We start from the raw sequence: 13,227 nt of genomic DNA on the forward strand, positions 1-13,227 counted from the left end.
CCTCTTTAAAAACAATGTAGTGTCAACCTTTCCTTTTAAAAAACCTTTTTCAATTAAAAAATTTGACAATCTTTCATACCAAGCTCTAGGAGCTTGTTTTAAACCATAAAGAGCTTTTGTCAATTTTAAAACATGATCCTAAAAATTTGAATCTTCAAAACCTGGAGGTTGTTCCACGTACACTTCTTCTTTTATAAAACCATTTAAAAATGCACTTTTAACATCCATTTGATATAATTTAAATTCATTGAAACATGCAAATGCCAATAACATTCTAATTGCTTCCATCCTAGCTACGGGAGCGTATGTTTCATCATAGTCTATGCCTTCTTCTTGAGTATAGCCTTGAGCAACAAGTCTAGCCTTGTTCCTCACTATATTACCACTTTCATCAAGTTTATTTCTAAAAACCCATCTAGTACCTACAGTAGATTTATTACTAGGCCTTTCAACTAATGTCCATACTTTACTTCTCTCAAATTAATTTAATTCTTCTTGCATAGATATAATCCAATGTTCATCTTTTAATGCTTCTTTTGTGTTCTTAGGCTCTATGCATGAAATAAATGCAACATAATTACAGATATTTCTAAGAGAAGATTGAGTAGTTACCCCTTTTGATGGATCACCTATAATTTCACCATCCTTGACATAGTTGTACTCTCTTGGAAAAGATACTTCCCTTTCTTCAATGGTTGGATTCTCGAGGGGATCATGAGTTTCCTCATCTTTTGTTTCTTCCTTTGATGATGATTCTCCAACGTCATGTCTAACGTCATTTGCTTGTACAATACCTACATCATCATTAACAGAAGAATCATTCCTTGGAAGGGGATTATCATCGAAAACAACATGTATAGACTCTTCTACAACTAAAGTTCTTTTATTAAATACACGATAAGCTTTAGAATTTAAGGAATAACCCAGAAAAATTCCTTCATCACTTTTAGCATCAAATTTGCCAAGATTTTCTTTACCGTTGTTTAAAACAAAACATTTACATCCAAAATGATGAAAATAGCTAATGTTAGGCTTTTTATTTTTGAGAATTTCATATGGAGTTTTCTTTAAAATTGGCCTAATCATTACTCGATTTACAACATAACAAGCGGTATTTGTGGCTTCCGCCCAAAAATATTTTGGCAAATTATTTTCACAAAGCATGGTTCTAGCCATTTCTTCTAAAGTTCGATTTTTCCTCTCAACAACTCCATTTTGTTGAGGGGTTCTAGGTGCTGAAAAATTGTGGCTAATACCATTAGAATTACAAAACTCAATAAATCCAAGATTTTCAAATTCAGTTCCATGATCACTTCTAACACTAGTGATAGAGTAACCTTTTTCATTTTGGATTATTTTTGAAAATGTGATGAAATTTTCTAATGCTTCATCTTTAGTACTTAAGAATAGAACCCAAGTGTATCTAGAATAGTCATCTACCAAGACAAATGCATATTGTTTTCCTCCCAAGCTAGTAGTTCTAGTTGGCCCAAAAAGATCTAAATGGATCAATTGTAATACTCTACTAGTTGATACATCATTAATAGATTTAAAAGAAACTCGTTTTTGTTTTCCTTTAGCACAAGCATCACAGATTTTATCATTATCAAATTTAAGCTTAGGCAACCCTCTTACTAAGTCTCCTTGAATTAACCGTTGCAAAACACTCATACTAGCATGACCTAGTCTCCTATGCCATAACCAATTATCATGCTCATCCTTAGAAACTAGGCATAAATTAGTCATATCAATAGAATCTAAATGCACCATGTAAATGTTTCCTATTCTATGACCAACAAGCATAATCCGATTAGATGCAATGTCAATGACTTTACAACCATTAATTTCAAATAAGACATTGAATCCTTTATCGCATAATTGACTAATACTCAATAGATTATGCTTTAATCCATTCACATATAAAACATTCTTAATTTGTATGGAAGAGGTATTACCTATTGTACCAATACCTTCAATGTGACCTTTTGAATTGTCTCCAAAAGTCACTTCTCCTCCATTTTTGGCGTTAAGCTCAATGAACCGGCTTTTGTCTCCGGTCATATGTCTTGAGCATCCACTATCAAGGTACCATGAGTTTGAATTTGTTTCCTGTGCCTTGTAGCAATGCTCCTTTCCCTACAAACATAGATTACTTTTTGATTTTTGGTACCCAAATTCTTTTGGGTCCATATTCATTAGTTTCCAAAATCCTAGTCCCCTTAGGTATCCATTTGTGTAGGATATTTTTATCTTTAGTAGTAATGAGTTCTTTAGGAACCCACATACTTCTAATGATTTTTCCATTAGAGGTTCTTTGGGGACCTCTATGATTGTAGTTTCTAAAACTTTTTCTAACAAAGTTGGATTTTGAATTTCCACCTTTTTCAAAATGTTTTGTTCCAACTTTATCAAAAGAAGTTTTAAGATCATCAATTTTATTTTGATGATCATCATTGATCTTTGAAAGTAAATTTTGCAAATCTAAATTTTTCTTTTCAAACTCTTCTAGTTTGATTTGCAAGTCTTTGATTTTACTTTCAAGATCGTTGTTGGTTTTGGATATGAGTTTGTTTTCATTTTTCAATTTTGAAACATCATTTTTATATTTTAAAAACAATTTCTCATAATCCGAAGCCAACCCATTGTACTCCTCAAATAACTCATCATAAGATAAATCATCAAAATCGGATGAGTTAGAGGTTACCTTAGAATCTTCCCCGAATGCCATCAAGCACAAGTTTGCTACTTCTTGTTCCTCTTCATCGGAACCTTCTCCATCGCTTCATGTAGCCACATGAGCCTTGTGCTTATTCTTTGATTGACCCTTTTTCTTCAATTGTGGGCAATCATATTTGACATGCCCCGGCTTTTTGCATTCATAGCAAATGATTGGGTCCTTCTCTTTTGGTTTATTTTTGAGGCCTTCGTTTCGTTTGAATTTTCTTCCTTGGTAAGGTCTCATCATTTTTCTGAACCGTTTGGCAAACAATGCCATTTCCTCGTCATCATCATCATTATTAGAATCACTCTCATCTTTTGTGGATTTGAGAGCAACTCCAATATTTTTCTTCTTCTCCTTTTCCTTTGGTGTCTCTTCAACTTTATCAAGGTCCACCTCATCTTCGAGCATCATCTCATGAGTGAGGAGTGAACCGATAAGTTCTTCAAGAGTTAAGGACGATAGGTCCTTAGACTCAATGATTGCCGTCTTTTTTGATTGCCATGATTTTGGGAGGGAGTAGACTAACTTCCTCACAAGCTTTTCATTTGAGATGATCTCTCCATATGATTTGAGACCATTGACAATCGTTGAAAATCTATCCGTCATAGCTTTGATGTCTTCATTTGGTTTCATCCTGAAATTTTCATAGCTATGCGTTAGAATACTAATTTTTGATTTCTTTACCTCATATGTACCTTCATGTGTGACTTGAAGCTTGTCCCATATTTCTTTGGCGGTTGTACACGATGAAACTCTTCCGTATTCATCTGGTCCAAGAGCACAAAAAATAATATGGATGGCTTTGGAGTTGAGCTGGAACATTCTTGTCTCTCCTTCACTCCACAACCTTGGATGAGTGATAGGCTTGATGTATCCTTCTTCTACGGCATTCCATGCTCCCATGTCACTTGCTTGAATGAAGTACATCATTCTATTCTTCCAATAGGCGTAATTAGCTCCATTGAAGAAAGGAGGCTTGTTGACGGGCATCGAATCAAGACCGGAGTCGTAATTTGAAGTGGAGGCCATTGATGACTTGGTAATCGATGTAACTCTTCCTGAATCGACTCAAGAGGCGATTAAACCTTCAAATGAGTGAGGTTCTGATACCAATTGTTGAGTTAATCGATCTACGGAATCGGCCAAGAGGGGGGTGAATTGGCAATTAAAAATTTCGTGGAAGCTTTTGCAGAAAATTTAAAGTAATTGCACAGCGATTTACAGTGGTTCGACTTTCTCAAACAAAGTCTACGTCCACTACCTTAGCTATCCAAACTAAGGATTTTCCAACAAATTCACTAATTTGTTCTTTCTTTTGAGGCCAAAGAGATAACCTTACAAAATCCCTCAAGAGTATACCCCAACTCTTGAGAACACTCTTTTTCCCAAAGAGAAGATTACAAATTTGCAAACTTACAAGAAAACCTCACAAGGTAAGATGTTTGCACAATTCTAGAACAAAGAAAAGAACACTCAAGGATAAATACAATTGAGTACAAAAGTGTTCTTGAAAGCAAATGAATATTGGATGAAAAATAGGCTTGAAATACTCAAACTTGAGGTTTGATGCTTTCTCTTTGATTCTCTCTTGATTCTAGTTGATTGATGTTTCTTGTTGTTGATCAATGGCTCCAGAACTTGTTTAAATACCCCTTGAATCAATTCTAAACGTTGGTGATAATTAGTGGGGATAATAGAGTCGTTTAAGTGTGAAAACAATTAATTTTTCTAGGTGGAGCGTCTCATGCATCGATGCATGATCAAGTATGCATCGGTGCATTCGTGTAAAATTCAAATATTTTGACCGTTGGAACACTTGATGCATCGGTGCACCAAGTGTGCATCGATGCATTAAATGCATTCGATGTTTGAGAAATAGCCTGATGCATCGATGCATGGCTTGTGCATCGATGCATCAAATGCATTCGATGTTTTGAAAAAATTCAGAGTGCATCGATGCATGGAGAGTGCATCGGTGCATGGAATGCATTCGATGTTCAATTAATTCATCGATGCATCGATGCATGGACTGATGCATCGGTGCATGCCTTTGAATAATTGATTTAAGGCTTGTTTTTGGTTCAAAATACTTTGTGAAAATTGTTTCAAAAATAGTTTAAGTACAAATCACAATTTTACACATTTAGTAAGGATTAGAATTGATCTTGAAAAACTTGGAGTAATAATTTGATATTCGGTTAATTGAATCGAATTTGTAAAATCATTTGTGAAATCTTAAAATTCATTTAACTTAATTTGTTATATCGAAATATCAAAAATGTTTTCAATATTTTGTCTCTCTTGAGACAGTTTCCCTTAAAACTAATTTCGTCTCCCTTGAGACAGTTTCTTTTAGAACTAAGTTTTGTCTCTCTTGAGACAGTTTCTCTTGAAGCAAATTTTGTCTTTGTCTCTCTTGAGACAGTTTTTCTTGAAACAAATTTTGTCTCTCTTGAGACAGTTTCTCTTGAAACAAAATCTTTGAATATGTTTTCCTTGAAACAAGTTTCGTCTCCCTTGAGACAGTTTCTTCTGGAACTAAGTTTTGTCTCTCTTCAGATAGTTTTTCTTGAAACAAATGTTGTCTCTCTTGAGACAGTTTCTCTTGAAACACCAAAAAATCCTTTGAAATGGTTTCTCTTGAAACACAAAAAAAACATTTCTCCTGAAACACAAAAGACCTTCGAGTTCGACTACGTTCAGCTCGATGACACATCAATCACGCTACTGTTCGGTTGCAGTCGAGGTTTTCAAGTCAAGAAGAAGACATGTGTTAACCGTGCTCGAGTGACAAGCAACCATTTTTCTGCAGCATAGCTTAAGTCGAGAAAAGCTATCTGTCAACAAAGACCTTTCAAGTTCGATTTCTTTCAGCTCAAGAGCCTATCAACCAGGGTGGAGTCAATGAATTATTGTCCAGTCGAATTTTTAACCAAAGTCTTCAAACCGAGAAGAAGACCGACGTTGACTACAATTTGACAACGATAAGCCACATTCTGATTCAAATTCAGAATTATGGCTTCAATTTCATTTCAAGATGGACCTGACTTCGCAACTCAGGAGTCATCCGCAACTCAAATCGACAGGGAGTTATTCTTAATTGAAATATTAGAATCAATTTTCAACTCCACCGAACGAAAATTTGTGTCTTTTTGTCTTTGTCCTATTTTTCGTTCCACGAAAAAGGACAAAGAGGGGCAGCTGTGGACACCAATTTTCATCCATATATAATATCATATATATATCACATATATATATTACTTAAATAATATATTTTTCTTTATTTTACAGATTCCAGGACCCGAACCAGTCAACAACCGTTTCAGCCCTCCACCAGCACCGCTTCTCACGCATCCAACAAACCATGCACCGGATTTCTCGACACCAATATCACCAATAAACAAAAAAGAAGTTTGGCATCGTTAGAAGTCTAGAATCAAATGGAACAAGGCTTTTAAACATTATAAATATGCATGATACATCACAAGAAAGAGGGAATACACAAGCAGGAACGGAGGTTTACACAAGTGTTACACACGATAGATACGAAAATTCAGAGTTTTTTCAAAAAAAATACAGAGGAGAAGAGTATAAAATATCGAATCCTTCTATTTTTTAGAGAGAGCCCTACGATTTCTTCATCGGAAAAAGAAGGATCTACGAGCCTTTGAGGGTAATCTCATTAAACTTTTAGATCTAAGGAGGGTGATTTGGCACTATTAGCTCTAGACATTCAGAAATCTTTTAAGAGTTTTGGGTTCAAAAGAACCATTTTTACCTTTCATCGTTGTGGATCTGAGGCATGGATGGGTAGCCAAGGTGAGCGTCAGCCAACCTTTACTCTCTCTTCAACCCTAGGAGCTCGGAAGGGTTTTTTTTAGAGATAACATCTCTGTTTTTTAGAGGCAGAAGAATGATACAAAGGGTTCCTTACCCCAAAGTCTTGAATTATTTTAATCGTGTAAACGTTGTAGTTTCAAGCATTTTGTAACCCACACCCTTTTTTGGGTTATTTAATGTTAAAGCCCCCTAACTTTGTATTCTTTCTTGCAGATCATTTCATTACTAATTTAGTTCATTAATTTCAATTCATTTCAATTCAGTCCTTTTTTATATTTTATTTATTCATTTATTTTATTTATTTTATTAATATTCTAATATATGTCATTTTATCATTATTATTATTATTTTTATTTATTATTATTTTTTGGGTTCTGTTTTGCTATTATTATTCTATATATTTTATTTATTTCTTTTATTTTTTATTACTTATTATTTTATTTTTTTTACTATTTTCTTCTTCTTTTTTTCCATACGTTTTTTATATATTTTTTTATTATTTTTTCCTTATTAATTTCTAATTATTTATATTTTCTTTTTCTTTCATTTATGTAATTTATTCTAACATTAATATTTGTATATATATATATATATTTTTTCTTTATTTTTATTTTTATTTTTGTTTTCTTTTTTAAACACCTTTATTTTTTTGTATATATATATATTTAAAATACTACATTATACATATATATTATTTATTCCTTTTTATCTTATTTTTGTTCCTGTTTTTTATTTTAATTCCATTATTTTTTCCTTTGTTTTTATTTTTATTTTTTTAAAATTATTATTATTTATATAATCTTTCTTTTTTTAATTTTATTTTCTTCTTTCTTTCGATTTATTTAGCAGTTATTTGTTTATTTTCTCTAACATTTTTAGCTTTGTAGATAAATTTCAATCGATCAAAGGTAAGCAATTCGAATCGAATATTTTAAATTTTAATTTAAATTTTTAATTTTCACAATTAAAGACAACCGACAAATTAATTGGTACCGAAAGGGCGGTTCAAGGGTGTTAATCCTTCCTTTACCGTAAAAGACTCCCGAACCCGACACGTTTCTAGTAAAACACATATCAGGTAAGATGGTGTCCGACCCGCCTAAATTCGTTTTAAAATGGTCGGTGGCGACTCTAACTCAATTATTTCACGTCGAAGCCCAATTCCGGGGCCCAACCGAAAGACGGTTCCAACAAAAGGACGTTAACTATTTAACGAGAAAGTGATCAAAATAGGAACAATTCAAAAGTTTAATGATTAAATTGAAAGGTTTTAAAATTAAATGAGCAACATAGGAAAAAGAATAAAGTTTACTAATGAAATTTGTAATTTACCAATTTTATATTTATAATACGACACTAAAATTTTAATATGGATTACGGCTGCTACGTGTACACCACATCAAATGAAGTGGGCTATTTTGATGTGCTCTTCATAAGGTTTGAACTTAGGCCACCTAAGATCCAAAGCTCACATTTAAATTTTAAAAATAATTATAACACAAATAATTTATATATTTTTAATAATATATAGTGATTATAAGATAATATTTGTTCATAAATTTCTCAACCATTGATAACACAATCTACAAACGTAGTTACGCGAACTATTTTTTTAAGGTCCTAGATTCGCGCAACTACGTTTGCAGAGTGTGTATGTTGTGATAGTAGATAAAGAATTCACATTATAGTGATCACCTTCTAGAAGTAAAATTTTCAAGAAACTACTCCATTTTCTATAATATCGTCAATTATCGTGATCTGTACTCCTAGTTGGTATCGATATTGAATGGTTTGTAAAATTTCAATATGTTACTTGATTACCGATACCCCTAGTTAGAGAAAGTCGATAAACTGGAATCAATACGTACCATAATATGATAAAATAATTTCAATTAAATTTTGACAGAAACTCGAACAATCAACTCGACTAAAAAAATTCAAATAAAATTTGATTAGTAAAATAGGACTCATCAATTCAACTAACTCGAAAACTTTTGACTCGACTAAACCGAATACTCACATCTACTTTTACCTTAATATACCATATTGACAATCATTTTTATGCATATAAAACACAATCTCGTGTAACTCGAAACTGAGTAAAAAACTAGAAAAACTGAACAAAGTTGGCCAGTTGCAACTATATGTCAGCATCATTGATGTTATCCTCTACAATGGCAATGCAAGATCCTACTGATTTTCCCAGGGACATCGCCTCGGCAAGCTTAGCTCGAGCGACTTCATGGCGGCGCAACAGTAGGACGGTGTTAAGTACAGACCATCTAACTTGCGAGTCTGCTTTCTTTTGAGTGAATCCCAAGCCTTTCAGTAATCCATCCAACTGATCCATAACCAGAAAGTTCAATTCACAACTTAAACTCCCTAGTGCTTGGGATGGAAGTTAGGGTAGATGAATAGTGCTTGGCATGGAAGTTAGGGTAGATGAATTGTATGTATACCTTGTTTATATCCGCAAGGCCACCCTCGGCGTATCCGAACAAAAGATATTCGGCTGCCACGCCCGCTAGTGCTATGCATGAGAATCTGTTCAGTGTCTGGTCCATAAACATGTTCAACATAATATTTCTAGTCAATCAAGTTATCTAAAATCTAACATGTTTTAAGAACAGGAAAATATGAGAAGTAGACAACATACTGCGGCTGATACTTTCCCTGCATTGACCTGCATGAAATGAGAACATTGGTAAAGAAATAGCATTAGGGAATCATCTGAAAACTACATTATTCCTAAAACTGAAGTAAGGTATCCCGCCTTATGCTCGGTTTGATATCATTCCGGTTACTGAAAACTACGATCAAGGGTCATTGTCTAGGATCTTGGACAAGGTAATCCTTATCAGAATGGGAAGCAGAAGCAGAAGCAGTGGCTAAGTGGAATATAGCAGATATATCGAAAGGAAAAACCTACTTCTTCGAGAAACTCGAAATCGACAAATGATGTTCCTGCTTGAATATTGAGTGATCCTTCCTTCTTTAATGCTTCCAAACTAGTTAATGTGTATCCTCTAGGAAGAATGCCCACCAGGTACGCGATCAAGAAATGACCCGCTTCATGCTGCACCGAAGTAGATATACATTAAGTAGCCTGTTTATGTGGAACACATTTTGAGTCTTTCAGCAATATGAAAGACTAATCAGAAGTGACACATGATAATCATGAACTGAAGCAAAATACATGGAAAATAAGAAGAGAAGGGTCCTACTTGAACAACCCTGTTGTGGTACTTTTGACTGAAAGTGTGACCGATCGTGTCGAGGACCAAGCCACCAATGCCTCCATTAAATGAAACCTACACAAACACCAGCATGCTGTAGAAAACAGTGGCTGCATCGATGTTTTAAGTAACGGAAATGAACTAGAAATCTCATCAGACAAAGGAAAACATTCATGAGACGTTGAGAATAAACTTCTAAAGTCGATATCGAGAAGGGGATAGTTTACGATCGAATGAGTTAGATGAACAGAATGAGGAAATTACCAAGTCCAGTGTCCACAGAAACAAGAATCCCAAAGAAATAAACAGGATATGCTGAGGGCTAAAACTAAAAGCATTCCATGCTGCAACCCCTCCTAAGATAGCAGCAAGCTGCAGGTTTCTTTCTATTGAACCAAGAGTTGCATCAATTGGTGATAGAAGAGATGTAGTTTCTATTCCATTCAATCTCAGTTCATCCAAGGTGTAGAGCCTCTGAGGAACCTGCAAGCAAATTTACTCCTCAAAGCAACAGCAAATCCGATACGCTATCGATGTAAATCATCACAAGATAGACTACTTTAGCTGCACATCCATCAGCCCTAGTGGTAAAAAAAAAAGAACTTTGCAGGAAAATCCAACATTGCTACCATTTGAAACACCAGCAGTAATCTCACATCTATTTTCACACATCAAAAATGGGAAACTAAGCACCCTCTATCAATATGTTCTTGGTTTCTGATTTACCTTTTTCTATTTCAAAACAAAATCAAAGAACACAAATTGAAAGAAAAAGAAAAACTATCGAAATTTGTAAGACTCGAAAACCTGGCGAGCAGCACCGAAACATCGAAGGCCACCAGGCTTTCCCTGCAAGTCCTTGACAAGGGACAGTGCAGTCCTCTCATCTCCATTGCTCAGCTCCTTATCAACTTGTTCCAGTACTTGCCTCCTTGACACTCCGATTTCCGATGAACTGAAAATCCTGAAAGTAGACAACCTGAGCCTTGGACATGAAGTTAAGTTCCAAAAACAAACCGAAGTGCCCATAACTTTAAATAAGAACTCATTCCAATATTCAGTAGTTTTCTAGCATACCATGCATGTCTCTTTCAATTTAAACTGCCCATTTTCTCAGCCACACAAAACAGGATAATGTACATTTTAGTATATTTAATATTTATTTTCTCTGCCTACATGATAAACACCCAATATAAACTGCCCTCCAGCAATCCAACGAGAACGTAAAAAGTTGAGAGATATCGAACAAAAATAAGAACTTTTTATTCAATAACGTGGAAAACACACGTGTCTAACTACAGGTTATAAGCACCCTTGACCACTTGATCAATTAATGTATCTAGATTAAAAGAGGAAGTGTCGCTACAACCCACACAAAGTGAGATAACATAACCATCCTTTGACCACTCGACCAATTAATATATCTTACAGCTAGATGTACGTTATGGGTGGGAGGAGATAATTGCTCCTCCCAACTTTGAAGGTCTAGTTGCATTTTAGGTCACTGATAGTTTTGAAACCATTATAATTAAGTCCTTGCCCGTCCCAGATTTTTTTGGTATAATTATGTTTTAGGACATTATCACTTTTAAAATTAATGGAATTAAGCCTTTACCCAACTTTATATGATTTAATTACTTTTTAAGACCTTCGAATTTTAAATTTAGTGAAACCAAACCCTTCATTTCTTAATTTTTATGGTTTAATTATTTTTCAGAATCCTATTTATTTTAAAGTTATACAATTTATCTCCTCATGATTTAATCTTGATTCGGTCCCTTCGATTTGTTAAGGTAGCTCAAATGTAATTCTTGATCTTGTTGTTTGGGCTTCAAATCACCATAGTTTTGAGCCTTATAAAGCTCAAAAATATAGATCAAAGCTAGGCCTTCCCAACTTTAATGGGACTCTACTTAGGGTTAGCTATAGCAATCTTGAATTCTTGATTATGGATTTATAGATTTGGATATTAGTTGATATTGAGTTTTTTTTTGGTTAAATTGTATAATAGTAGTGATACAAAATGAATATTGATAAACATTTTTAGATATTCATTATTTGAATTTAACATGTTATTTAAAACTAGATTCTTTATAATTTTAGATATCTAACGAATAATAATATTTAATTTAAATTTAAATAATAATACTTGAGTAATCTATAGATAAGATAGAATCAAATTTAAATAATTAAAAAATTGTAAGCATCTAATTTGTTGTCATTTTTATAATGATCACCAAATTCTACAATTTAAATATGAATTAAATTATTTAACTTAAACTAATAATCCAATTAATTCAAAAACTCAAATAACACATTATGTAATTTAAAATTTTAATTATTTAAAAATTAAATTAAATTTCTCTCTCGTTAATTCCATTTACATATTAAAGATGTTTGAGTTCAGTGGTTAAGAGAGTGTTGTCATCTCTTTAGATCCCATGTTCGAACACGACATCTACATAGATATATGAAATTTTATTGTTAAATGGTTGAAAGTCTTTTGGACATATATTACCTTGTATTCACCCAGATTAATAAAAAAAGATTTTCGAGCATGAAAATTCTATCATAAGAACCTCGAAATAAAATAGATTTGAAAAATAAATAATATTATCTAATTACATGAATTACCATAATTTTAAAATACCCTTTGGAGATTGAATGTGTCGTAGTATAAATGTTGATCGACATTGGACTCTACTTCAATTGGTCAAAAGGGTATGCCCAAAAAAGTTCTTTTTAGACTTTTAATCCTTTGACAATGAACATTTATATACGTATATATGCGATGTTCGAGCTTAAACTTCAAAAGATAACGATAAATCCCTTAACCTGAGGTTCGATTGATTCTAACCCAAAAAATCTTGAATTAGAAAATGTCAGCAAGTTCCCAATATTTCCGCAATAGTGCTTGCCAGCAACCATGCACGATTCGTAAGCCCAAAACACCTAAACAGATTCATTCCCCTCGGCCAATTTTTGTCAATATCCCGTTATGTAGAACTATTTTGTATTTTCCTTCTTTCTTAGTTTTGCCAATGGGTTACTTCACCAAACAACTCCAAACTATGGTCATGATTCTAAAATGATCCTTAAATTTTAAAATATTATAATTAAATCCTTGGAATATGAGTATCGTACCAATCAATTTGTTTCATCAGTCTTATATCAACTTGGGTATTGAATGTTAGCTTGGATCTAAAGTGGAATATATTTAAAACATGAGCTTAGTTGTAAAATAAATACCTAAATTATCTTTTTAGGTGTATAAATTATTTTTTCCAAATAGATGTTTAATGTTCCATTTCGTAATCATTTTAAGGGTGATTTATTATGCCCGTTAAAAAATATGTTATCTAATAATTGTATGACACGTGACACTCGTCCATCTATTGTATGGATAAAGCGACCTTAAAATGATTATAA

At 33.3% G+C, this 13,227-nt stretch overlaps 1 protein-coding gene across 1 annotated transcript; it reads right to left on the reverse strand.

The window, feature by feature from the left end:
• Positions 1-8,663: 8,663 nt before the first annotated feature.
• On the reverse strand, positions 8,664-10,861 carry LOC120167144. Its single transcript, XM_039176238.1, has 7 exons — positions 10,606-10,861; positions 10,063-10,281; positions 9,787-9,873; positions 9,492-9,638; positions 9,219-9,245; positions 9,022-9,117; positions 8,664-8,903 (listed from the first exon to the last, which is right to left on the reverse strand). Exons 1-7 carry the CDS (start codon positions 10,825-10,827, stop codon positions 8,703-8,705), a joined length of 999 nt encoding a protein of 332 aa, XP_039032169.1. The 5' UTR covers positions 10,828-10,861; the 3' UTR covers positions 8,664-8,702.
• Positions 10,862-13,227: the final 2,366 nt, after the last annotated feature.

Source organism: Hibiscus syriacus, unplaced genomic scaffold (assembly GCF_006381635.1).
Source record: "Hibiscus syriacus cultivar Baekdansim isolate YM2019G1 unplaced genomic scaffold, ASM638163v2 tig00111670_pilon, whole genome shotgun sequence".
Classification (NCBI taxonomy): Eukaryota; Viridiplantae; Streptophyta; class Magnoliopsida; order Malvales; family Malvaceae; genus Hibiscus; species Hibiscus syriacus.

Excerpts from the sequence above, each read along its gene's own strand:
- LOC120167144 (XM_039176238.1), bottom strand. The coding sequence starts at position 10,827 with ATGGGCACTTCGGTTTGTTTTTGGAACTTAACTTCATGTCCAAGGCTC. Across the intron at positions 9,639-9,786 it reads ACCACAACAGGGTTGTTCAA|CATGAAGCGGGTCATTTCTT; the intron begins GTAGGACCCTTC and ends ACTTCGGTGCAG. Across the intron at positions 9,118-9,218 it reads CAGGGAAAGTATCAGCCGCA|ACACTGAACAGATTCTCATG; the intron begins GTATGTTGTCTA and ends TTTATGGACCAG.